We start from the raw sequence: 26,330 nt of genomic DNA on the forward strand, positions 1-26,330 counted from the left end.
GTCTCATCTGAGCAATAGTGGGATTGGCTCTCAATGGGGGTGGCTCATCATCATTCTCCACTACACTCCACAAATCGTGTGCCTGAAGGTAGGTCTTCATTTTTACCACCCAAATGTGGTAGTTCTCACCAATGAACACAGGAGGTAGAGGTGGTGTGAAGCTCATCTTGCTGCAACAAGTTCAACAGCTTCGGTTTCCTACTTTCTTAAGCTTGATTTCACAAACAAACAACAACCAGCAAGAGAAGGCCCTCAAAAAATTATGGCTCTTGATACCATTTGTTAGAACAAAGTCAGCAGCAACAAGTTATTTGCTTAAGAACTAAATGAAACCGAGAGCAAAATGAAAAGAACTTGAGCACAAAACATGGATGAAAAATCAACAACAATCTTCATTGATTGATAATGAAAAAATAAATACAAAGTTAACAAGTCAAATGACCATTACTTAATGATTTACCTACTCCCACTAATAATCAACTAATACAAATTAAATTTTAAACTAAAGCAAGCTGATGTATCAGCCATTACATCCAGTACATCAAAAATCTTACAAACTTAGATTACAAATTACAAACAAACTAAAGTTGGTTACATTGGAACAAAAAGAACAAAATGGTCCTAAGCTAGTTGCTGCATTCGGTTCTGCTCCACTGCTAGTCTGCTTGCTGCATTGCTGGCCATATGGTGCATTGCAGGCCAATGTTCAACAGACACCCCTTCTTATGGCAGCCAGGCAAGGTAATGCTGGAACAGTTTCAAAGATTCTCTCTTTATGTCCAGATTGTTGAGAAAAAGTGGACTACAAAGGTTTGAATTTACTTCATTATCTAGCTGTTAGAGGCACTTCCTCCGCATTAGGGCCTTTACTTTTCAGGTATGATTGTATTGAGATTGTAAATGTATCAGTCAGAAATCTAATGGAGTTGGAAGGTGACTTTGGAATGACACCTCAAGAAGTTTATAATGCACTTCGATCTGAGAAACATCATCAGGTGTGTTATATATATATATTGCATTTCCATGGCTATAGTTTTATTAATATTAAAGTTATGAATTAACATATTTAGTAAACCTACAATACAATCGGCTAATGCGTCTGGCATGGCAGAAGCAAATCAAAGAGTTGTTGGAAGAAATTAAGAATGATGAAGTGGCGGAGGAACCAGTTCGTCCCATTTGCTTGCCAGCTATCTCTGCAAAAAGCTTGGAGAAGACAAGAAATGCTCATTTAGTAGTGGCAACACTTATTACCACCGTCGCATTCGCAGCAGCAATAACTATTCCTGGTGGTTTGCAAAGTGACAAAGGGTCAAAGCAAGGCACTCCCTTTTTCATTCATGAGGTAGCCTTTAAAGCATTTGTTGTAACAAATGTATTGGCCTTTTTATACTCTATTTCTGCCCTCACTATCCACTTTGGGGTTATGGATAATATATTATCAAGATATAGTTTTTGGCATCCAATAGTTTTAAATTGAACTCAATTTGTTTCTGGGATCCTTGGTCATGCAACGATTGCGATGGTGATTGCTTTCAGCACAGGCAGTTATGTGGTTTTAAAATCTTCCCACGGACTTGCCGTTGTTTCATATCTCATCGGCCCTGCCTTTTTCTTCAGTGTGTGGCTAATTTTGTATGCTTCCTTATATATATAAAATGTAAATGCAATAATACACTTTATCATCGATTACAATATTCTTCCAATTTCTAGTACCAATGTCTATCTTATTAAAATTTTGAAAAGGTAAAAATAAAATCACAATTTGTGTAAAGTAAAATTTACTAAATATCGATTATAATTAAAAATTAATTTGACAAATAATCGAAAAATATGAGGATTTTAGGTTTAAGAAAAACATGAAATTTTATTTAAAAATGAAAAGTCGCCATTAAATTTTTTGGCTAGGAGTGATCAAACACATTTAAAATCATCTTTTAAAAACAAAATTTTGAATATTCTTTTTTTAAAAAAAATAATTTTAGGTTTATGATAAAAATTCAGAGAACAATATTTAGGTTAGGGAATTGGTTACGCAAAAGGAAGATTTTAGCAACCTCGTGATGCCAAAAATTAGCACATTGTTAAATATGTGTTGTCTACATTCGTAAATTAAAATTCATATCTCAATATTTAATTGTAACACTCCAAAATTGGGGCGAAGAGCATTAAGGTTCATTGGTTTAGGGTTAGTGGTTCATAAGGACCTTTAAGTTAGTTTTTGTATTTTAAAAATAAAATGAGTCTATTCGTTTAATGGTAACAAGTTAGTTTACTTTTAGGTCTTTTATTCAAATTCTCGTGAGAGCTTTGAGGAAGTTATTTTTTGATAGCTAAGATAAGTTATTTTCCGTTATTGGACATTAGACTACATGATATCCTTATCTAAATCACTTACTTATCATAATTCCGTGAGTTATGGATTATTCATTCAAATTACAACTAATAGAAATTATCTTTTGCATCCAAAACAATATTTGTGATACAACTTCCGTAAATTTAATGTAAATAATTAATGAACTAATATTTACTCGAATCTATAAAATGTAAACTTATATAAATATAAAAATAATTTTTTCGACAATTTTTCAAATATTAAATCTCGTACATTAGTTTGAATTCATAAAATATACACTTTCTATTTTATTACTAATATTTTTATTATAGAAAAAAAAGATACCATGTTTTTCATGTTTTCAAAATTTTAATTTTATTTATCAAATGTGTTTTTCAATTTGGAAAAAAATTAGAAAATGAAATATTTCTTTGAAAATGATAATAGGAAATAAAAATAAAAAATATTGTAAGGAACCGAAGGAAGCTTAACTTTTTGTGTGAATTAATATACCATTTGGTCTTTAAATTTGGCTCTAATGTTCAATTTAATACTCAAACAAAATGACTTCATATAGCTTAATAAATATTTTACATGTGTATTATGGTAAAAAAGAATTAAATATTTTAATTGAGACAAAAAAATAGGTATTAAAAGAAACATTGAAGCTAAACTTAATTAAGCATTTAATTATGATAAAAAGAAATTCAAGTATTGAATTGAAAAACTTGTACACTGAATTGAACCTTGAAACAAAACTTATGTACCAATTTGAAAAAAACTAAAATCTCGAGTACATTAACGTTCTTTATTCTCTTTAGTCTTCTCATTGGATAAAGCAAAAGCTATGATTTGCAAAGAGAATAAATGGTGTGAAGGAAAAATGTAGGGAGAGAAGAATAAAAGGGAAATTGTAGGCCCATCTACTTGGAGCAAATTTTTTATTATATTGATTCCTTTTAATGAAAAATAATTGTACTCGGGCGCAAAAGGTGGAAAAAAATTTTAGAGGGTCGAAATTTAATTTTAATTTTTATGATAATAAAATGTAATTTTGCCATTTGAATAATTTATATATTTATAATGTTTAAAAGATTAAATTAAATTTTTATCATTTTAGGGGCCAAAATGTAATTTTACTTTATTAATTTAAATTTTTACTTGTACTAGGAGTTGGATTACATTTTGCCCATTTTACTAAAAAAATTAAATTAGTCCTTGTATATTAGATCAAAGATCAAGTTGATCATTCTGGTAAAAAATTAGTCCATGTACACACGTTGCCTGTCATGTTTAACTATCTAGCTAAGTAAGTAAGTGAAAATTAAAAATTGAAAATTTGTCACTATACTTTATTTTGATTGATATTTGTCGTTATCTTTGTTAATTAGAGATAAATTTATCATTATACTTTTAACTCTATATTAATTTTTTATTTTATTTTAATATTTTAAAATAATAAATTAATTAATGAAATATGAAAATTAGAAAATGTTATTTTATAAAACAAACTTCATTTTTCTTCTATGATATATTAATTATTTTATTTCATTAAATATAAATTCTAATTTAATTTATTAATTTTAATATTTAAAAGTTAATTTTCGTTAATTATTAGAATAAATATTTGAAAGTTTTTTTCTTATTAAATATGTTTTCAAATCATTAAATTAATATTGAATGGTAAATTTTAATTAAAAATCAAAGTTAGTGATAAAATTTAATAAAATCGATAAAATCATCACAGTTATGTATATATTACTTTTGAAGAGATTATGTACTTAAGAAAAACATGGCAAGAATAAATTAGTAGAATGTTGTTTTGTTTAAAGTAAAAATATAAAAGGAATAGGAATGTTGAGGATTATGCTACGCCAATGTGATCAAGTAAGGAATTAAAAAAATATAAAGGTGGTTTCTTTATGCTATACTAAAGTGTTCAAGTATGAAGCTATATATCGTAGGTGACTTGAATGGAGGATATGCAAGCAAGTAACTAACTGGTATGGCATTTGGTAAATTTCTTAATTTGCTGTATTTTTTTTCTTGAGCTTGGAATGATTCAAGCTAATTAATTCAATTTTGTTTGGTATTATCCAGGAAAAAATAGATCAACAAAAATGGGATCATCGATAAACATCATGCATATTTCCTCTTGTGAACTTCAGGAGCCTGAAGAGAACATCACTCACATGGATGCTTCGCTATATATGGCAGCAGCAAAGGGCAACATTGAAGAATTCAATAATAAACAGGGACTTCAACTTGAGTCGCTAAAGACCCGAAACCATGACAACGTGCTCCATGTTAACTTGGCAACCCACGAACTTGCTGCCTGGCTTTTTAACATATTTTTCTCAATACTCAACTTACTCCCCAGAAATTTTGTACTCGTCACCGTAAAATCTGTTTTGCCCAGCGTAGAATGTGTTCTATTTAATCCGTATTTGAGAAATTTCATTACTATGATAAAGCGAGAAAAAAGATCAGATTTTATCGAACAAATTCTCAGCAAGTGTCCGTCACTGCTACTCCAAACGAATGCTAAAGGTCAAACTCCTTTGCACGTAGCAGCAAGGTATGGACGTTCTGCTATTGTGAAACTTCTAATCAAGTCTTGCGCAAAATCTAGAGATGGAGATTTAGAGCTGGGAATGGATCAAGTAAGTGCAGTCAGGGAGATGCTAAGGATTATGGATCAGGAATCCAACACGGCTTTACATGAAGCAGCACGGTGTGGCAATGTCGAAGTGGTGAAAGCATTGTTGGAGTTTGAAGACCATGATTTTCCGTATTCTGCCAACAAAAAACAGGAGACTCCACTTTACTTAGCAGCTAGGAGGAAAGGATCTGGGCGCTTGTTGACTCTATTATTAGAAAAATTCAAATCAACTGCTCATGGCGGCCCCCACGGTAGAACAGCTTTGCATGCAGCAGTTATGGCTGGAGATGCAGGTATGCTATTGAGTTAGTTCCATATTTTTTTTTTTAAAATTTGAAATAAATAAAGAACAGGTCTACTGACACATTTTTTTTTTCTTTTTGCTTGGATTTAGAGGCAATAAAGGTAATATTAAAGAAGAAGGGGAATTTGACAAAGGAAAGAGATGAAGATGGGTATACCCCTCTTCATTATGCTGCACACTTAGGTGGTAAATTCTCAGTTGTGGAAGAAATGTTAAAAAGGGATGTATCAGCTGCCTATGTAGGTGATACAAAGAGGGGGATGACACCCCTTCTTATGGCAGCCAGGCAAGGTTATCTTGTAACAGTTTCAAAGATTCTCTCTTTATGTCCAGATTGTTGTGAAGAAGTGGACAACGAAGGTTTGAATTTACTTCATTATCTGGTTTTTAGAGGCTATGCCAATCCATTAGGGCTTTCTCTTTTCAAGCCCGGTGGTAATGAGATTGTATATGGATCAGTCAAAAATTTAATGGAATTAGAAGGTGCCTTAGGAATGACACCTCAAGAAGTTTATAATGCACTTCGATCTGAGAAATATCATCATAAACAGGTGTGTGTATTTTGCATTTCCATGGTTATGGTTCTACTAATATTTAAGTTTTGAATTAACATATTTAATAAACCTACAATACAATCAACTAATGTGTCTGGCATGGCAGAAGAAAATCATTGACTTGTTGGAAATAATTGGGAATGATCAAGTGGCGGAGGAGCCAGTTCAGCGCTTTCCCTTTCAAAATGATTCTACAGAAAGCTTGGAGAAGAAAAGAGAGGCTCATTTAGTAGTGGCAGCACTTATAGCCACCGTCACATTCGCAGCGGCAATAACTGTTCCTGGTGGTTTGCAGACTGAAAAAGGGCCAGAGCATGGCACTCCTAAAAAAGGGTCAGAGCAGGGCACTCCTTTTCTGATTCAAGAGGCAGCCTTTAAAGCATTTGTTGTAACAAATGCAATAGCCTTTATTTTCTCTGTTTCTGCCCTTACCACCCACTTTGGAGTTTTGGATAATCTATTATCAAGATTTAGTTTTTGGCGTCTAACACTTTTAGATCGAATTCGGTCTGTTTCTGGGATCCTAGGCTATGCGACGTTGGCGATGGTGATTGCTTTCAGCACAGGCAGTTATGTGGTGTTAAAATTTTCCCCCGGACTTACCATTGTTTCATATCTTATCGGCCCTGCCTTTTTACTCAGTATGTGGCTAATTTTGAATGCTACAATAATGAATACAATATAAAACGATAATATACTTTATCATCGATTACAATATTCTTCCAATTTCTAGTACGAATGTTTCCTCTTTGAATAATGGTGCATCGTTGAAAGCATAAGATAAGGTCAAATCCTTAGGGACTAGATCGCTACAGCTTCTTATTTCTCGAAATCCTGGGCATAGTCAAGCCTAAGAAAAACGCCTGACCTGGAAAAAATATAGAATTAAAAATATGGGCAGGTTGAGATTAAATAAATTGAAACCGCAATTGTGAAAAAGAATAGAGTTGAGAAAATGAGTTTTTTTATTTGAGGGATTCTATCTTCCAGTTATCTCAATCATCTTTTGGTTCAATCATAGACCTTTTAGGTGATTCTTCTCATGACCGAATAAGCTAGTTATAGTGGAAGAGAACGCCTACGACCACCAGCTCCACTTTAAGCTATAGCCTTACGATCTAGAGGAACCTTACTCTAGCCAACTGTTACTCCTATGAGACCGTCTTACACTAGATCATCATTTCTCAATGGCGACTGTCACGCCATTTTGTCTCTTGAGCTTGACAACCTTTGACGCAATAAGTTAGCAAACCGACTGTGCAACCTTCCCAAAACATACAAAGCAGCCGTCTTTGCACAAGATAAAAAGATTACTTTTGGAAGGATATAGACGGAAGTGTCAATCCCGTAATGCGGAGAAATTATGAGTACTCGTTGAGAAGGGTTAAGTGCGAGTTCTAAGCATCATGAACTCTTTTTGAAGAATCTTGATAACTTTTGGCTAGACAAGTTTAGTTACTCATTCTTTTTGAATAAAACCATAAATTTAATGGAACAGAATTTTATTGGAAAGGAAAAGAAACAAAAGGCTAAGAGCCTTATGGGAAGAGAGTTTTTATAGAAGTGAGGAGTGGGTATTCATGTGACTTCATCCCCTATTTATAGTGCATGAAAAATCCTAGTTGGTTCCTATTTAAACTCTAGATGATAAAGTTCAAGACATATAATTAAAATTAAATCTAAACAATATCATAATAATCCTAACAATAATTCCAAACAGAATTCAAATTTAAACAAAGTTTTATGTTCATAAATCTCTTCTTTGAAATTTTTCCCTAAGTTTTTCACACTTTATATTTTCGGCACCACATCTTCTCTATTTCGCATGCATATCCATTTTGTCTTTGAATTCACACTTTTTGCCTCCAAATTTCCTTTTGCCTTCAATATTGTAAGGAAGCTTAACCTTTTTTGTGTGGATTAATATACCATTTGGTCTTTAAATTTGGCTCCAATGTTTAATTTAATACCCAAACAAAATGACTTCATATAGCTTAATAAATATTTTACATGTGTACTATGGTAAAAAAAAAAAGAATTAAGTATTTTAATTGAGACAAAAAAAGGTATTAAAAGAAGCATTGAAGCTAAACTTAAGCATTTAATTATGATAAAAAGAAATTCAAGTATTGAATTGAAAAAACTTGTACACCAAATTGAACTTTGAAGTCAAACTCATGTACCAATTTGAAAAAAAATAAAATCTCGAGTGTCGAAACCTTTTTTTGAAAAAAAGGGGAATCGACTTTATTTGAAAATGAAAATCAAAATGGGAGTCGCCACCAATCTTTTTTGATGAGGTGTGATCGGGTCACCATAAATTAATCATTTTAATAAAAGTTAAGATTTACTAAAACGATAATTTTTTGTATACGAAAATCAAAAAATGAGTTCGGGAGTCGGTTACGCACGAGGAAGGATTAGCACCCTCGATACGCCCAAAAATTGGTACCTAGTTGATTAATTAGTGTCTTAGTGTCGAAGATTAAAAAACTTGAAAGACTTTGAAATACGATCTCTCTTTAAAAAAATGCTCAAATATTAAAGACCTTCTCGTCTCAAAATATAAAATGTCACATCCAGTAAGTTAGGACACGACATCTTGTATTTTCGAGAGCGAGCTTGCCTTTTATATAAAATTTGCGTATTTTAACTTATTAAAAGGGTATTCGATTATTTAGAGTAAACGAGAGAAATCGAAACCCAGTAAGTTAGGGCACGTTTTCTCGAATTCTCAAATACCGAATATTACCTTATTTTGAAAGTTTCTTTTTTTTTTTAAGTAATTATCCGATATAAATTCAGAATAACATAAGCTGATTTGAAATATGATATAAAGACGACTGACTATATTTGAACATAATATATGGGGGAATAATAATGCAATAATATGAAGCGACAATATGAGTCGAGTATATACGATTAGTAAATGAATGTTATAATAGTACTAATGCACTACAATAATAGCAATATTAATGAAACATACAAAATGAATGAATAATAGCAACGACAACATTAACGAATAATAGGCAAATACAAATATAATAAAAAGGCTTGTAAAAATATTGGCGCTAAAACATAAACAAAATTGATGGCCCGATTTATAGTAAAGCACATATAATGAATGTGATAGTAATAATAATAATTCATAATAGTAGGAATCATATATATATATATATATATATATATATATAAGTAAAAGTATCTAATCTTAAAGACATAAAAGAGATGATAATCAAGTAGGTGAATAAACTAATGATAATGGAATAATAATAGATAAAAATAAAAGCATGAATAAACTAAATAATTAGTAAAAGATTATTAAAGATTGGAAGGATGATAAATAAAGGAATGCAAGAATGTAAATGAATAATACATATGTATAATAACGGTGTATAGAAATATTTAAAATAACCTTGACATATATATATAACTTTAAATAAAGAATATACATAAAAGAGAAATAAAAAATGAGTAAATTATATAAATAAAGTATTTTAAAAATATACAAACGAAAATAGATAGGAAATAAACAATAAAAATAAATTAAAATAATGAATAATATAAAATTGAATGATAATCTAAAATAAATAATGAGACACTTTTACAAAATGAAGTTAAAAGGAAAAGGACTCAATTAAAATAAAGATAAAATCAAAGAGATAATCCGTAAATAAATAAATCGTTGGAGCATAACTTAGGAATGAAATATAACGCGAGTAAACTCATGGGGGCTAAAAACGAAATTACCCCAAACTCAAAAAATACAGTGCTTAAACATGGACTAAATTAATATTGAAATAAATTATGAGGCACAAATTAAAATAAAGGGAAATTAGATTTGGAAGAGCAGCAAATACGGAGGGACTTGACGCGCAAATTCCCCATTGAAAGGTAAAACACGCGGATCCCATAGAGCCGTTTTGGCGCTGGTGACCCTAGTGCAAAACGGCACCGTTTCAAACAAGTATAAAAACCAATTTTTTTCTTAAAAATTCATTCTGTTATTCATTTTTTTAAAAAAAATTCTAAAACCTACCCCCCATTTGCTCATCGTCTGCTAGGGTTTCTTAACCCATCATCGCCGTTGCCGGACCGCCATCGTATACGGCGGCTGGAGTTCCCAAAAGGAACCCTTTTTGACCGATTTAACCTCCCTAATCTCGATCCAAAGGTCAAAAATCCAAATCCTCCCACCAAAACACGAAAATAACAGCAAAAAAGAAGAAAAGTAAAAGGACCCCTTGGTTCCTTAACAAAGCCGATGGGGTTTTCAAGCGAGTTCCTCGACTCAATCCCTTGGTGCTAAAGGTAACGGATTTCCCCCCTATTATATCTATTTACTATCGTTTATTTCGAACTTAAAAAAGAATGAAAATAAATAAAAATAGAAATAATAACACCTTAATCTTCTTTGAATCCCTTTTTGTATTTGATTTCTTTTGTATTTTGATTGATATTCTCCATTTTTTTTTTGAATCAAAAAATAAAAGTCCCCCTACAAACTGATTTCGTTTCAGTTTTATAACTGATTACAATAGAAAAAAATGCCTACTGTTTCTCTATTGTTGCTGCTATTTTTGTACTTTTTTGCGTGTTGCATTGTCTTTATTCTACTTGCTTCATTTCTATCTTGTTTGCAGGTTATAGATGGAGTCAACGACGAGGTAGGGGGCCATTTTGGTGCTAGTGAGCCAGGGGAGCCGACCCTCGAGTAAAGTGCACGCTGAGGGCGCACATGGAGGGGGCTAAGGAGACCTAGGTGCGGCGCCTAGGGTTTTTTCTTTTCCCTTGCTGTTTAATTTGTGGGCTAGGGTAATTTTTGAGCTCGGGTATTAGGGCTAATTTGTAATGGGTTTTAATTGGGTTTTAAAACTTGGGCGGTAAATTTAAATTGGACATTTTAATTTTAGTTTGGTTTGTTTGTTTTTGCTCTTTTGATTTGGGCTTATTGGGCCCGGTCAAATTTGGGCATTTACAGCTGCCTCTCTTTGCTCATTGTTGTGCAACGAGAATAGAGCAAAGACTATAAAAAGGGCCAAATTTGTCGGGACCTGCCGAGTCTTGATTTCTCTTGGTGCTTCTTTTTCTTCAAGTAGCTTCATTCCGTCCACTGCATCCTCAGAGGTATAGGAACTGTTGCTTTGATCTACTCCATTGCGACTACTTGTAACTTTAACCTATTCCACTGCAACTTCAGGGAGATGAGGTTTGTGGCTTCAATCTACTCCACTACAATTTCAGGGAGATAAGACTAGTGACTTCAACCTGCTCCACTGCAACTTCAAGGAGATAAGGTGCGTTTTGATCTGCTCTACTGCAACTTCAGAGAGACAAGATCTGTAATTTGGCTTTAATCTGTTCCACTGCAACTTCAGGGAAATTACGTGTGCTTTGATCTGCTCTATTGCAACTTCAGAGAGACAAGATCTATAATTTTTTTTAACCTACTCCACTACAAATTTAGGGAGCTAGGATGGTGGTTTAAATCTGCTTTACTGTGACTTCAGGAAAACTAGATTCGCCGTCTTCGATCTACCCCACTGCAACTTCAAGGAAACAAAATCTACAATCTTCAGCCTACTCCACTACAACTTTAGGGAGCTAGGATGGTGAATTAAATCTGCTTCACTGCAACTTTAGGAAGACTAGATTCTTCGTCTTCGATCTGCTCCACTGCAACTTTAGGAAAACAAGATCTACAATCTTCAGCCTACTCCACTACAACTTTAGGGAGCTAGGATGGTGGATTAAATCTGCTTCACTGCAACTTCAGGAAAACTAGATTCGTCGTCTTCGATCTGCTCCACTGTAACTTCAGGGAAACAAGATCTACAATCTTCAGCCTACTCCACTACAACTTTAGGGAGCTAGGTTGGTGGCTTAAATCTGCTTCACTGTATTCTTCAGGAAGACTAGATTCGCCATCTTTGATCTGATCCACTGTAACTTCAGGGAAACAAGATCTACAATCTTCAGCCTACTCCACTACAACTTTAGGGAGCTAGGTTGGTGGCTTAAATCTGCTTCACTGTATTCTTCAGGAAGACTAGATTCGCCATCTTTGATCTGATCCACTGTAACTTCAGGGAAACAAGATCTACAATCTTCAGCCTACTCCACTACAACTTTAGGGAGCTAGGATGGTGGCTTAAATCTGCTTCACTGCAACTTCAGGAAGATTAGATTCACCGTCTTCGATCTGCTCCACTGTAACTTCAGGGAAACAAGATTTACAATCTTCAGCCTACTCCACTACAACTTCAGGGAAACAAGATTTACAATCTTTAGTCTTGTTGGTTGCCTCTTGTATTTAACAGCAACAAGACCAGACATTATGTTTGCAGTGAGTATGCTATCGAGATTCATGCATTGTTGCAACAAACAGCATCTTCAAGCAGAAAAGAGGGTCCTTAGGTACTTGAAAGGGACCTTGAGACATGGTTTGCATTTTAGCAAAAGTGAAAACCTAAAATTAATAGGCTACACGGACAGTGATTGGGCTGGTTCAAAAGATGACTTGAAGAGTACCTTAGGTATGCTTTTACCCTTGGTTCAACTATGTTTTGCTGGAGTTCTAAGAAGCAATCTATGGTTGCTCAGTCATCAACAGAAGCTGAGTATGTGGCTACCGCTAATGCTGTTAATCAAGCTGATTGGCTAAGAAAGATTTTAGCTGATTTGAATTTGCATCAAAGGGAGGCAACAGAGGTCTTTTGTGATAACAAATCTGCTGTTGCAATTACAAAGAACCCTATCTTCCATAGTAGAACCAACCATTTCAGCATTAAGTTGCATGTGGTAAGGGAGATGGAACAAGCTCGTGAAATAGGGCTGATTCATTGCAATTCAGAAGATCAAATTGCTGACATTTTCACAAAGGCCCTTAACGAGTCAAGGTTCATCAAGCTTAGAAAAGAACTTGGAGTTAGCAGCATGAAGACCAAGGAGGAGTGTTAGAAAGTGGCCTTGCATGCAGCACATGCACCAACAGACAGACCGTGCAGACCAGGCCAAAACCAGAAGCAGCCGAGCCAAATGCCACTGTCACTCACTTTGAGTCATTTTATTAGTTTGGTCAATGTAATGCATTCTAGTTCACTTGGAACTATGTTTGTTTTATGATTAATGTAATTAGGTGGTGATTGAGCTGAAAAATTCAGCTTTGTTTTGCTGTACAAGTTTATTTATCAAGTTTCAATGTGTCTTAGTGGTATTAGGTATACATTAGGTGATGTATTTGACTTATTTTGCTCAGCCCATGACTGATATATGTAATGGCCATAAGCCAAAATTTTTACTTAATAAAAAAACCATTGAATTTCATTCAAATTTATGCTCCATTTTCTTTGCTTTCGATTTTTGTTCTTGTTCTTCTTAGCAAATCTGTTTTTGTTTCTTCACCAAGTCACGATACTTGCTGCACAAGCTTTCGACTCTGCTTGGTTTGCTTTGTTTCAAACACCAACAGAATTCAATAATCACCCAGAGCTTCAACTTAAATCGCTGAAGACCCAAACCATAACAACGTGCTCCATGTTAACTTGGAAACCCCCGAGTATTATGCCTCGTTTTATGTCGGAATTCTCTCAAGTAGATACTTGCCCTTACTCTATTTATTCTTCCGTTCGTTTTTGTGGATTTCCATTATTAAAAAAACAGTTAAAAAAAATCAAATTTTATCGAACATATTCTTGGTAAGTGTCCGTCACTGCTACTCCAAACGAATGCTAAAGGTCAAACTCCATTGCACATTGCAGCAAGGAATGGACATTCTACTATTGTGAAACTTCTAATCAGGTCTTGTGCAAAAGCTAGAGATGGAGATTTAGAGAAGCTGGGAATGGATCAAGTAAATGCAGTCAGAGAGATGCTGAGGATTACGGATCAGGAATCTAACACGGTGTTGCACGGAAGCGTGTGAAAGAGAAAAAATATTGTACTGAAAAATCACACTAAGTTCAATTCCTAGGAAAGAGAGGTAGATCACGAAGATCACTTAAATACCAAGTCTTTCCTAGCCAAAATATCCCTCTATCATAATTTAATAGCACAATAAATCACTACAATCACATTCACAAAATATGCAAAACAAATAATAAAGAACACCAGAATTTTAACGAGGTTCAGCAAATTTTGCCTACGTCCTCGGGCACTACCAAATATATTTCACTCCAAAAATTACAAGTGAAATTTACAAATAAAGAGAGAGAATAATGCCTTAAGTAGAGAATGGCAATTATGGGATGAAGAAAGTAAGAAATGGTTAGGCCTATTTATAGTTGAGGTTCAAGGATCAACTTGCAATGTCCCTATACAATTAGAGACCAAAATTGCAATTATTCCATGCCAACTTTTAACCCAACTTGCCAACCAATATTACTTTCTACTTTCGGTGCCCACCCCATTTGACTTTTCAAACAATGGTAGGTTCCAATACACGGCTTTACATGTAGCAGCATGGTATGGCAATGTTGAAATGGTGAAAGGATTGTTGGAGCTTGAAGACCCTGATTTTCCGTATTCTGCCAACAAAAACCAGAAGACTCCACTTTACTTAGCAGCAGAGAGAGGAGACAGGGGCGTGCTGAGTATATTATTAGATAAATCGAAATCAACTGGTCAGGGGGGGCCCACGGTAGAACAGCTTTGCATGCAGCAGCTATGGCAGGAGATGCAGGTGTGCTCGAAAATTTTTTTGTTTGAAATAAATTAGAATATATTTATTGACATTTTTTTTGCTTGGATTTAGAGGCAACAAAGATAATATTAAAGAAGAAAGGGAATCTGACAAAGGAAAGAGATGAAGATAGGCACACCCCTCTTCATTATGCTGCACACAAAGGTTGCAGTTCTGTTGTGAAAGAACTGTTAAAATGGGATGCATCAGCTGCCTATGCATGTGATAGAAAGTGGGAGATGACACCCCTTCTTATGTCAGCCAGGCAAGGCCATTTACTAATATCAAAAAAGATTCACGCTTTTTGTCCAGATTGTTGTGAAAAGGTGGACAAGAGAGGTTGGAATTTACTTCATTTTTTGGCGTTTAGAGTCTATCCTCCTCATATAGCAATGAACTTTTTCACACTTACTCTCAAGACGGAATGTGCATCAATTAGAAATCTAATGGACTGGAAAGATGCCCTTGGAATCACACCTCTTCAAGTTTATGATGGATATCAACCTAGGATCGCTAGAGCGAGGAAATCTATCGAGAACAGTGGGCAGAAAGAGAAAAAGGTAAATCTAATTGTACACAATTAATATAACTATTTATATTTCTATAGCTATGAATATGGTTTTATCAATATTTAGGTTTTAAATTAACATATATAATAAACCTACAATACAATTGGATAATGTGGCTGGCATGGCAGAAGCAAATTGAAGAATTGTTGAAAGATATTGCACGTGAAGAAGTAGCGGAGTGCCCGGTTTCACCCTTTTGCTTACCGACTGTTTCTGCAGAAAGCTTGGAGAAAACAAGAGATGCTCATTTAGTAGTGGCAGGACTTATAGCCACCATCACATTCGCAGCGGCAATAACTGTTCCTGGTGGTTTGGAGAGTACTGAAAAAGGGTCAGAGCGAGGCACTCCCCTTTTGATTGATGAGGCAGCCTTCAAAGCATTTGTTGTAACAAATGCAATGGCCTTTATTCTCTCTGTTTCTGCCCTCTCCATCCACTTTGAGATTGTGAATCTTCTTTTATTAAAACTAATTTTTTGGAGACCTGATATGATTGTATCTCGAACTCAGTCCGTTTCTAGTCTCCTTGGTCGTGCAGTGATTGCAATGGTAATTGCTTTTAGCACAGGTAGCTATGTGGTTTTAAAACCTTCCCATGGACTTGCCATCGATTCATGTTTCATCTGCCCTGCTTTTTTTTTTTTTTTTTCTGTTTTACTGTTAACAATTACAAGCTTTGGTGGAGATGTCTGTGATAATAAAGAATTTCGTCCCGATGAATTTTGTTTACGACAGTGCGATTTATTAATATTTCATTTCTATTATGACAATTGTTGTGACAATTTTGTTTGTTCGGTTCTTAAAATTATTCTTAAAATTATACATGACCAAAGTATTAGATATAAATCTTAAAACTTAAATTTAAATGAAATAATTATTAATAACATAATTAGTTATCTAACTATTAACGTATTTTTATTTTATTCATCAAATTATTAAAAATTTAAATTTAATCATTTACGTTTTCAATTAATTCTATTTTGGTTACCCTCCATTAAATTATTAAATGAAAATGATAGTGCGACCTTTTTTAAATTGATATAATAACACTTTTAGTCCTCGATATTTATATATTCTATCAATTTAATCTTAACTCTAAATAATTCAACAAATTTAACGCTCCATATTTATAAATTTGATATATTTAATCCTCAAACACATATTTATCATAAATTGGATTGTCTTCATGTTTTGTCTTTGACACTTTGAAATGATAGAACTAATCAATTGCTCGAAAGCGTAAATAAATCCTAACAATGAATAATTTTCTAGGCCCTGACTTGGGTTTGAATTTTAGTTTTTATTTTTTATTTTTTTAATTTGGGGAAGGAAGAGTTAATTACACAAAACATCACAAATTGTAATTTTTGTCTTAAATTAGTCTTTGAACTTCAAATTATTTTAATTAAATATTTAAACTATCAATGTTATATCAGTCAAATTCTTTCGTTATTAAAAGTATTAATTTAATTATTAAATGTCATTTCAAATCTTATGTAGCTATTTTAAAATGAAAATTTTAAGGAAGTAAAATGTTGACACTTAATTTTTAAAATTAAAAGTTAAACTAAAAATAAATATTTGGTCTTTTAAGTTTCAATTTGATACTCAAACCAAATGACTTCATACAGCCTAATAAATATTTTACATATGTACTATGGTAAAAAAACATAAGTATTTTAATTGAGACAAAAAAAAAAAGCTGAGGTATTAAATGAAACATTAAAGACAAATTTAGGCACTTAATTATGATAAAAATAAATTCAAATATCGAATTGAAACAAATTAAACACCAAATTAAACCTTGAAGCTAAATTTATGTACCAAATTGAAAAAGAAAAATCTCTAAGTACATTAACTTTTTTTTACTCTTAAATCTTCTCATTGATTAAAGCAAAAGCTATGGTCTGCAAATAAAAATTGTAGGGAAAGAAGAATAAAAGGGAAATTGTAGCTCCATCTTCTTTTTCCTTTATACTTGGAGCAAATTTAGGGTAGGTTTTTCTCTATTTTCATTTTTAAAAGTAGTTTTATTTTCTATTTTTTGAAAATTGAAAATTATGTTTTGATAAATGAAATTAATTATTTTTGTATTATACTAATTTTTAAGTGCGTGACTGATTTGATGACACAAGTCAACTAAACACAAATTTAGTCAATGAAATTACTAAAATATTTTTACATATTTTAAATAATTTATATTATTACTAGGTTACTTTTTTCTTTTGTTTAAAAAACTAATAAAATTTATAAATAATAATACCATTATAAACAATTGGAATGCATTGAATATTCTTAATCTAATGTATTTAGCTTTTAAATTCCTTTTACCCACAATTAAAACTAATCTTTTTTTTAATTTCATACATATATATATTATTAGTTTCAAACATTACATTTCATTAATTATTTTATGTAATTTTTAAATATATAATTTTCACACACATACGTGTAATAGAATTTTAGTATAGATTAAGTAATTAGATTGAAGGATTTGTTTTAGTTGGGCAAATTTTGAAAACAAATATTCATTAATAAAAAATTGAAGTCAAATATTGATTATAAGTGATATATATATAACTGAATTCTTTAAATTTTGTTGAAGTTGTATTCCTATGGTAATGTTGTTGTTTGCTCAAAATAAAATGTTTTTTTTTTTTAAGATCACAATATGCTTTACTTGAACACATAAGAAGACAAGAATAAGGTAGAAGAATGATGTTTTGATTAAAGTAAAAGTAGCAAGAATAGCATTGCTGAGGATTATGCTATGCGAATGTGTTCAAGGAAGACATTGAAAAATGTAACGATGGTTCTTTACGCAACACTAAAGTGTTCAAGTATGGAATTATATATAGTTGTGACTTGAATGAAACATATTATAGGCAAGCAACAAATAGGTAAGGCATTTGGTAAATTTCTGAATTTGTAGTTTTTTTTTTTCCTTGAGATTGGAATGTTCCTAGCTAATTAATTACATTTTATTTGGAGTTATCTAGGAAGAAAGCTGTGCAGTAGATCAACAAAAATGGAACCATCGCTAAACATCGTGCTTATTACCCTCTGGTGAAACTGAGAAGCCTGAAGAGAACGTCACATACATGGATGCTTCGTTGTACAAGGCAGCAGCAGAAGGCAAAATTGAAGAATTCAACAATCACCCAGAGCTTCAACTTGAGTCGCTGAAGACCCCAAACCATGAAAACGTGCTTCATGTTAACTTGGCAACCTCCCAGTATTATGCCTCGTTTATGTCGGAATTCTCTCAAGCAGATGCTTTTTGTATTTATTCCGCGGTTGGTTTTTGTGGATTTTCTTTATTAAGAAAAACAGTAAAAAAAGATCAAATTTTATCAAACAAATTCTCGGCAAGTGTCCGTCACTGCTACTCCAAACGAATGCTAAAGGTCAAACTCCCTTGCACGTTGCAGCAAGGAATGGACATTCTGCTATTGTGAAACTTCTAATCAGGTCTTGCGCAAAAGCTAGAGACGGAGATTTAGAGAAGCTGGGAATGGATCAAGTAAATGCAGTGAGGGAGATGTTGAGGATTAGGGATCAGGAATCCAACACGGCCTTACATGAAGCAGCAGGGTGTGGCAATGTTGAAGTGGTGAAAGCATTGTTGGAGTTTGAAGACCCTGATTTTCCGTATTTTGCCAACAAAAAACAGGAGACTCCACTTTACATAGCAGCTAAGAGGATAGGATCTGCGCGCTTGTTGACTCTATTATTAGATAAATTCAAATCAACTGGTCATGGCGGCCCCCACGCTAGAACAGCTTTGCATGCAGCAGCTATGGCTGGAGATGCTGGTATGTTGTTGAGTTAGTTCCTTTTTTATATTAAAATTTTGAAATATATAAACAGGTCTATTGACATTTATTTTTTTTGCTTAGATTTAGAGGCAATAAGGGTAATTTTAAATAAGAAGGGGAATTTGACAAAAGAAAGAGATGAAGATGGACACACCCCTCTTCATTATGCTGCACACTTTGGTCGTAGATCCTCAGTTGTGGAAGAACTGTTAAAATGGGATGTATCAGCTGCTTATATAGGTGATAAAAAGAGGGGGATGACACCCCTTCTTATGGCAGCCAGGCAAGGTTATCATGAAACAGTTTTAAGGATTCTCTCTTTATGTCCAGATTGTTGTGAAAAAGTGGACAACAAAGGTTTGAATTTACTTCATTATCTGGCTTTTAGAGGCTCTTCCTCCCCATTAGGGCCTATCTTTTTCGAGTTTGGTGGTAGTGAGATTGTAAATGGATCATTCAGAAATCTAAGAAAGTTGGAAGGTGCCTTTGGAATGACACCTCAAGAAGTTTATAATGCACTTCAACCTGACGAACATCATCATAAACAGGTGTGTATATATATATATATGGGGCATTTCCATGGCTATGGTTTTATTAATATTTAAGTTTTGAATTAACATATTTAATAAACCTACTATACAATCGGCTAATGTGGGTGGCATGGCAGAAGCAAATCAAAGAATTGTTGGAAGAAATTGAGAATGATCAAGTGGCGGACGAACCAGTCATTCGATTTGGCGTACAAAATATTTCTAAAGAAAGCTTGGAGAAGACAAGAGATGCTCATTTAGTAGTGGCAGCACTTATAGCCACCGTCGCATTTGCAGCGGTAATAACTGTTCCAGGTGGTTTGCAGAGTGAAAAAGGGTCAGAGCAAGGCACTCCCCTTTTAATTCATGAGGTAGTGTTTAAAGGATTCGTTGTGACAAATGCATTGGCCTTTATTTTCTCTGTTTCTGCCCTCACCATCCACTTCGGGGTTCTGGATATTATATTATCAAGATTTAATTTTTTTCGTCAAACAGTTTTACGAACTAAGTATGTTTCTGTGATCATTGCCTATGCAACGCTGGCAATGGTGATTGCTTTCAGCACAGGCAGTTATGTGATCTTAAAACCTTCCAACGGACTTGCCATTGTTTCGTGTCTCATCTACCCTGCCATTTTGATGGTAATTTTGATTTCTTCTATGTATATGGAAAACAATTAACATTTCAAAACTAATAAATATTAACAAAAATTGGATCCCATATATATCCACAAATTAAAACTCGAATTCTTGTTACTTACGGATCCTGGACGAAATTCGGTGTCTACAAAAGATATTAACTGTCAAATAATTTGAAGTTTATAAACGCATTTAAAAATAAAAAAATAATTATAAAAAGTTTATAAAAAATAGCATAAAGTACGTGTGGATTATCACGTGGGCTGCCATGTTAAAAAATTTTAATATTTTAGTCAATATTTTTGTTAAAAAAATCAGTTTAACTTTTGTCAAAGAATTGATGACTAAATTCAACTCTTTTTTTAAAAGGTTGAAGGCTAAATTAAGTCATATCGTTATTAAAAATATAAATTTAATTATTAAATAATATGTCGAATCTAATTTTTTGAATTTGTAACAATTTCTTTCCGGAACTTGTTGAAAATTAATTAAATAAATTTTGTTTGGTGTTATTAAGAAGAAAACCTTGAATAAAACAAGAATGTAACCCACCATTAATAGACATGAATTTCAAGAAAACCTACTCTTGATTTATGGTTTGATTATTCCACCTTTTACGTAAAAATTAAGGATGGTTCATTAAATATTAAAAAATCATAAATTATATAAAGTAAGATTTATTAAATATCAAAGAGTAATTTTTCATTAAAATTAAAATTATATTAATAATTAAAACTATAAAGGTTACAAAAGTTATTAAATACCTTTTTATAGTTTATTAATTTTCTAAAATAGATAAGTAAGTGAAAATTGAAAATTTGTCACTATACTTTATTTTGATTGATGTTTGTCGTTATCCTTATTAATTAGAGATAAATTTATTATTATACTTTTAACTCTATATTAAATTTTTATTTTATTTTAATATTTTAAAATAATAAATTAATTAATAAAATATTAAAATTAGAAAATGTTATTTTATAAAACAAACTTCAATTTTCTTCTATGATATATTAATTATTTTATTTTTCAAGTTTTTTATTTCATTAAATATAAATTCTAATTTAATTTATTAATTTTTAATATTTAAAAGTTAATTTTTCGTTAATTATTAGAATAAATATTTGAAAGTTTTTTTCTTACTAAATTATGTTTTCAAATCATTAAATTCATATTGAATGGTAAATTTTAATTAAAAAATCAAAGTTAGTGATAAAATTTAATAAAAATCGATAAAAATCATCAAACTATGTTTTCACTTATATATATATATTACTTTTGAAGAGATTATGTACTTAAGAAAAACATGGCAAGAATAAGTTAGTAGAATGTTGTTTTGTTTAAAGTAAAAAGTATAAAAGGAATAGCATTGTTGAGGATTATGCTACGCCAATGTGATCAAGTAAGGAATTAAAAAATATAAAGGTGGTTTCTTTACGCTATTCTGAAGTGTTCAAGTATGAAGCTATGTATCGTAGGTGAGTTGAATGGAGGATATGCAAGCAAGTAACTAACAGGTGTGGCATTTGGTAAATTTCTTAATTTGCTGTATTTTTTTTTTTTTTTGTTGAGCTTGGAATGTTTCAAGCTAATTAATTCAATTTTGTTTGGTGTTATATATCCAGGAAGATATAGATCAACAAAAATGGAACCATCGATAAACACCATACTTATTTCCTCTTGGGAACTTCGGGAGCCTAAAGAGATGTTGAAGTTGGCATGCATGCAGCAGATAAAGCAACTAAGGAGCAGACCATGCAACATAAGTAATGCGGATGAAGTATGAAAAAGCAGATCAAGCCGCACTTACAGCACACAAAGTACATACAGTCCAAGTTATGTGGATGAAGTATGAATATCAAGCTGTTGTAGTATTTTCGGATGAAGTACATGCAGCTACTGAAGTTGATGCTACTGTTCAATTTCAGTTTCATTTTGTTACTTTAAGTAATATTTTGTAACTTAGTTAAATTAGAACTAAGTAGGTAGTGTATTTAATGCATTCGGTGCTGGTAAGATTGATAGATCAGCTTATCTAATTTTGCAAGTTGTGCAAATTGTAATGAAGCCTAAAAATAGTAAGTAAAACCTGTCAAAACTGACCAGCTTATGACTAGTATATGTACTGGCAGTATGCCATCTTTTTTAATCAATGAATTTCAACAGAAATCATTTAAGAAAAATACTCTCTCAATTTTTGTTTTCTTTTACCAAGTAAAATTTTGTTTGTTTACCCTGCAAATATTGAGCCTTTTGAAGCTCAATCTTCCTTCATTCTTTATCAGGATTTATTAAGTTGTTGCTCAAGTTCTTAACTAAGCTAGGAAGAAAGCTGTGCAGTGGATCAACAAAAATGGAACCATCTACAAACATCGTGCTTATACCCTCCGGTGATAACAGGGCCGAAGCTAGAACAATATTTTAAAGGGTCAAATGAAATTTTAATTGTTTATAGTTTATATCTTTATAATTTTTAAAGTATTAAAGTGAATTTTTATAATTTTAGAGGGGGTGAACCTGAGGAGACCTCCGGCGCCAACACCAGCGCCACCCTAAAATCCCCTCTGCCGGTGAACCTGAGGAGCCTGACGAGAACATCACTTACATGCGTGCTTCGTTGTATTAGGCAGCAGCAGAAGGAAAAATTGAAGTATTCAATAATTACCAGGGGCTTGCACTTGAATCGCAAAAGACCCCAAACCATGACAACGTGCTCCATGTTAACTTGGCAACCCACGAGCTTGCTGCCTGGTTTTCTAATGGAATTCTCTCAAGAACTAGATCCTTCCCCAAATTATATTTTTTCATCTTTTTGTTTTTGTGGTTTTTCATTATTAAGAAAAAAAGTGAAAAAAGATCAGATTTTATCGGACAAATTCTTACTAAGTGTCCGTCACTACTACTCCAAACGAATGCTAAAGGTCAAACTCCCTTGCACGTTGCAGCAATGAATGGACATTCTGCTATCGCTAAACTTCTAATCAAGTCATGCGCAAAAGCTAGAGATGGAGATTTAGAGAAGCTGGAAATGGGTCAAGTAAATGCAGTGAGAGAGATGCTGAGGATCACGGATCAGGAATCTAACACGGCTTTACATTTAGCAGTAAAGTATGGCGACATTGAAATGGTGGAAGGATTGTTGGAGCATGAAGACCCTGATTTTCCGTATTCTGCCAACAGAAACCAGGAGACTCCACTTTACTTAGCAGCTAAGAGAGGAGACACGGGCGTGCTGAGTATAGTATTAGAAAAATCGAATTCAAGTGCTCATGGGGGGCCCCACGGTAGAACAGCTTTGCATGCAGCAGCTATGGCTGGAGATATTGCAGGTATGTTAATGAGTTAGTTCCATATTTTTTTCTCTTTTTGTTTGTAATAAATTAAGAAAAGGTTCATTTTCTTTTCTTTTCTTTTTTTTTTTTTTTTTTTTTTGCTTGGGTTTAGAGGCAACAAGGATAATATTAGAGAAGAAAGGGAATTTGATAAAGGAAACAGATGAAGATGAGCACACCCCTCTTCATTATGCTGCACACTTCGGTTGCATTTCTGTTGTGGAAGAACTGTTAAAAACGGATGTATCAGCTGCCTATATAGGTGATAGAAAGTTGGGGATGACACCCCTTCTTATGGCAGCCAGGCAAGGTTTTCTTAGAACAGTAAGAAAGATTCTCTTTTATTGTCCTGATTGTTGTGATAAAGTGGACAAAAGAGGTTTGAGTTTACTTCATTACCTGGCTTTTAGAGACAGTCCCCATTTTCTTTTCATTCCTAGTGGTACTAAGCCTGAATATGGATCACTCCGAAATCTAAGGAACTTGGAAGGTGACATTGGATTCACACCAGACAAAGTGAGTTATTTTATTCGATATGAGCAACCTTTTACGGCTGATCCGGGAGCAAAGGTGTGTATTTCTATGACTATGGGCTATGGTTTTATTAATATTTGGCTTTTGAATTAACATATATAATAACCTACAATACAATCTGCTAACGTGGCCGGTATGGCAGAAGCCAATTGAAGACATGTTGAAAGATATTGCACGTGAAAAAGTAGCGGAGTTCCCGGTTTTACCCTTTCACTTACGAAGGGTCTCTGCAGAAAGCTTGGAGAAATCAAGAGATACTAATTTAGTAGTGGCGGCACTTATAGCCACTGTGGCATTCGAAGCAGCCATAACTGTTCCAGGTGGTTGCAAGGGTGAAAAGGGGTTAGAGCAGGGCACTCCTGTTCTGATTCATGAAATAGCCTTTAAAGCATTTGTGGTAACAAATGCATTGGCCTTTATTTTCTCTATTTGTGCTCTCACCATCCATTTTGGGGTCAATGATCTTCGTTTATCAAGAATACCTTTTTGGGTAACTGATATAACTTCACATCGAACTCGGTCCGCTTCTAATCTCCTTAGTCATGCAATAACTGCAACGGTGATTGCTTTCAGCACAGGTAGTTATGTGGTTTTAAAGCCTTCTCATGGACTTGCCATCGCTTCATGTTTCATCTGTCCTGCCTTATATTTCTGTTATTACATAGAAGTATTTCTAGCTAGCTGGGTTGGTGATGGATCTGTGATAATAAAGAATTTCGTCACAAATATTGTATTATATGTGACGAGTTTTATATGCGACACTAATAAAATAAGTGTGATTTAAAAATGTTTTATCCACATTTGTTGTGACAGTTTAAATAATATCACAATTAAATACGACATTAATCCCTTAAAAACAAATTAAATTGTTGAAAGAAAGATGCATATAGCTCACACATCCTAATTAAAAATACACAATTACAACAACAACATTAATAATTAAAAAAACACGTATTATTAATCTAGACTAACGCATTTATGTCTCTGTTCAAAAGTAAATCTTATTACGGTAGTCACAACAAGTTATTTTCCTTTATTGGACATTAGACAACTTAATATCGTGATATGAATCACTTTTTCATCATGATTCTATGAACTACAAACTATACATTTAGATTATTAACTAGTAGAAGTTATGTTTGGTTTCAAAAAAATAGAGGTTTTCATTCTTATTTTCTTATTATAAACTCAAAAATATTCTTTTCTTTCAACGGCTTTTTAATATTAAATCTAATACTTTAGTTTGAATCCATATATATATATATATATATATATATATTTTGTTTCTCATATTTCTGTTATAGAAAAATAGATACTAAATATGTTTTTCAAGATTTCATTATTGAAAACAAAATTATATTTCTACTTATTAAACATGTTTTTAAATTTTTAAAAATAGAAAATGAAATATTTTTAGAAATGAAAATAGAAAAATAAAAATAAAATTATTTTCAAAAATCAAATGAAGCATAGTTTTTTTGGGTTAATATATCATTTGATACCTACGTTTGACTTTAATGTTTAATTTTGTACCCAGACTAAATAGCTTATAAAACTTAAATTCATAAAATCTATGATATTAATATATAAATTTATAAAATTTTATTAAAAGCTGAAAAAAATACTTTTTTTGGCCCTTCCAACCCTACATAGGCGTATATAGGGGGCTGTTAGGGGCGTCGACTCTCCCTAAAATGAAACATTATCCATTTAGGTCCTTTAGAAATTTTAAAATTTAAAATTAGTAAAGGTAAAATTACATTTTACCCCCTAAAATGATAAAAATTTGATTTAATCTTTTAAAAAATATAAAGATATAGACTATTAAAATTTAAAATTTAATTTCAACCCCTAAAAGAAATTTTTGATTTCATCCTTGCAACCCTAAGTCTTGAACGACTGCATTCTCAAACAACTTAGGATTCAAAATAAATCTTTTAATCCCTTCAGTGTCAAAAAGTTGCAAAAATTAGATTTAATGGTTATGTCTACAAAGATGAAACATAAACGATTCCTTTTATGGTGGGGTCTGAGTTGGGTTATGCATATCTTCGTTCTTAAAATTATACATTATTAATGCTTGGAACAAAATTAAGTATGTATAAAGCTCAAACACGAAGGCCCCATGGTTGAACAGTTATTGTCTGAATGTCAATCAAATTATAAATTTTCCTTTAATGCGCAAGTCAACCGGAAAGCATTTATTCTAGAATCAACTTTCTGCAAATTATTAACTAGTTTTGAAAGTCCATGTGATCTCAATCTCTAAATTTAGAATTTAATCTTTATATTTTTATTTTTAAAAATTTAATTTTTTATTTTAAGATATCAAAATTCAAGCCTAATTGTTAACCTCATTAAAATTATTTTAACTA

General features: G+C 32.6%; 4 protein-coding genes and 1 pseudogene across 5 annotated transcripts; all 5 read left to right on the plus strand.

The window, feature by feature from the left end:
- The first annotated feature begins 4,267 nt into the window (after positions 1–4,267).
- On the plus strand, positions 4,268–5,843 carry LOC128291534 (ankyrin repeat-containing protein At5g02620-like). Of its 2 annotated transcripts, none has more exons than XM_053026665.1 (2): positions 4,268–4,338; positions 4,436–5,843. In XM_053026665.1, the coding sequence occupies exon 2, from the start codon at positions 4,456–4,458 to the stop codon at positions 5,305–5,307; it is 852 nt and encodes a 283-aa protein (XP_052882625.1). In that variant the 5' UTR covers positions 4,268–4,338; positions 4,436–4,455; the 3' UTR covers positions 5,308–5,843. The 2 variants fall into 2 exon arrangements, with proteins under 2 accessions (XP_052882625.1, XP_052882624.1); XM_053026664.1 differs by having other exon boundaries at positions 4,293–4,350.
- On the plus strand, positions 5,511–10,573 carry LOC108459165 (ankyrin repeat-containing protein ITN1-like). The gene is made up of 4 exons (XM_017758523.2): positions 5,511–5,852; positions 5,962–6,496; positions 9,920–10,029; positions 10,499–10,573. Exons 1-4 carry the CDS (start codon positions 5,511–5,513, stop codon positions 10,571–10,573), a joined length of 1,062 nt encoding a protein of 353 aa, XP_017614012.2.
- A 1,843-nt stretch (positions 10,574–12,416) lies between these two features.
- LOC128291621 (ankyrin repeat-containing protein At5g02620-like) lies at positions 12,417–15,851 on the plus strand (annotated as a pseudogene).
- Positions 15,852–18,204: 2,353 nt separating this feature from the next.
- Positions 18,205–20,149, plus strand: LOC128291622 (ankyrin repeat-containing protein ITN1-like). The gene is made up of 4 exons (XM_053026836.1): positions 18,205–18,385; positions 18,535–18,918; positions 19,003–19,469; positions 19,589–20,149. The coding sequence occupies exons 1-4, from the start codon at positions 18,205–18,207 to the stop codon at positions 20,129–20,131; spliced, it is 1,575 nt and encodes a 524-aa protein (XP_052882796.1). The 3' UTR covers positions 20,132–20,149.
- Positions 20,150–21,858: 1,709 nt separating this feature from the next.
- On the plus strand, positions 21,859–24,739 carry LOC128291623 (ankyrin repeat-containing protein ITN1-like). Its single transcript, XM_053026837.1, has 4 exons — positions 21,859–22,005; positions 22,716–23,418; positions 23,534–23,991; positions 24,098–24,739. Exons 1-4 carry the CDS (start codon positions 21,859–21,861, stop codon positions 24,737–24,739), a joined length of 1,950 nt encoding a protein of 649 aa, XP_052882797.1.
- The last annotated feature ends 1,591 nt before the right edge of the window (positions 24,740–26,330 follow it).

The sequence above is a fragment of the Gossypium arboreum genome, chromosome 4 (genome assembly GCF_025698485.1).
Source record: "Gossypium arboreum isolate Shixiya-1 chromosome 4, ASM2569848v2, whole genome shotgun sequence".
Taxonomy (NCBI): Eukaryota; Viridiplantae; Streptophyta; class Magnoliopsida; order Malvales; family Malvaceae; genus Gossypium; species Gossypium arboreum.

Bases quoted from the DNA above. Each gene is read 5' to 3' on its own strand.
- LOC108459165 (XM_017758523.2), top strand. From the start codon at position 5,511: ATGTTAAAAAGGGATGTATCAGCTGCCTATGTAGGTGATACAAAGAGG. The intron at 5,853-5,961 runs GTGTGTGTATTT...CTGGCATGGCAG, and splicing joins AGAAATATCATCATAAACAG to AAGAAAATCATTGACTTGTT. The intron at 6,497-9,919 runs GTATGTGGCTAA...ATCGTCTGCTAG, and splicing joins CGGCCCTGCCTTTTTACTCA to GGTTTCTTAACCCATCATCG.
- LOC128291622 (XM_053026836.1), top strand. From the start codon at position 18,205: ATGGATGCTTCGTTGTACAAGGCAGCAGCAGAAGGCAAAATTGAAGAA. The intron at 18,386-18,534 runs GTATTTATTCCG...TGCACGTTGCAG, and splicing joins CTCTCAAGCAGATGCTTTTT to CAAGGAATGGACATTCTGCT. The intron at 19,470-19,588 runs GTGTGTATATAT...GTGGCATGGCAG, and splicing joins ACGAACATCATCATAAACAG to AAGCAAATCAAAGAATTGTT.
- LOC128291623 (XM_053026837.1), top strand. From the start codon at position 21,859: ATGCGGATGAAGTATGAAAAAGCAGATCAAGCCGCACTTACAGCACAC. The intron at 22,006-22,715 runs GTTCAATTTCAG...TCGTTGTATTAG, and splicing joins CTACTGAAGTTGATGCTACT to GCAGCAGCAGAAGGAAAAAT. The intron at 23,419-23,533 runs GTATGTTAATGA...GCTTGGGTTTAG, and splicing joins TATGGCTGGAGATATTGCAG to AGGCAACAAGGATAATATTA.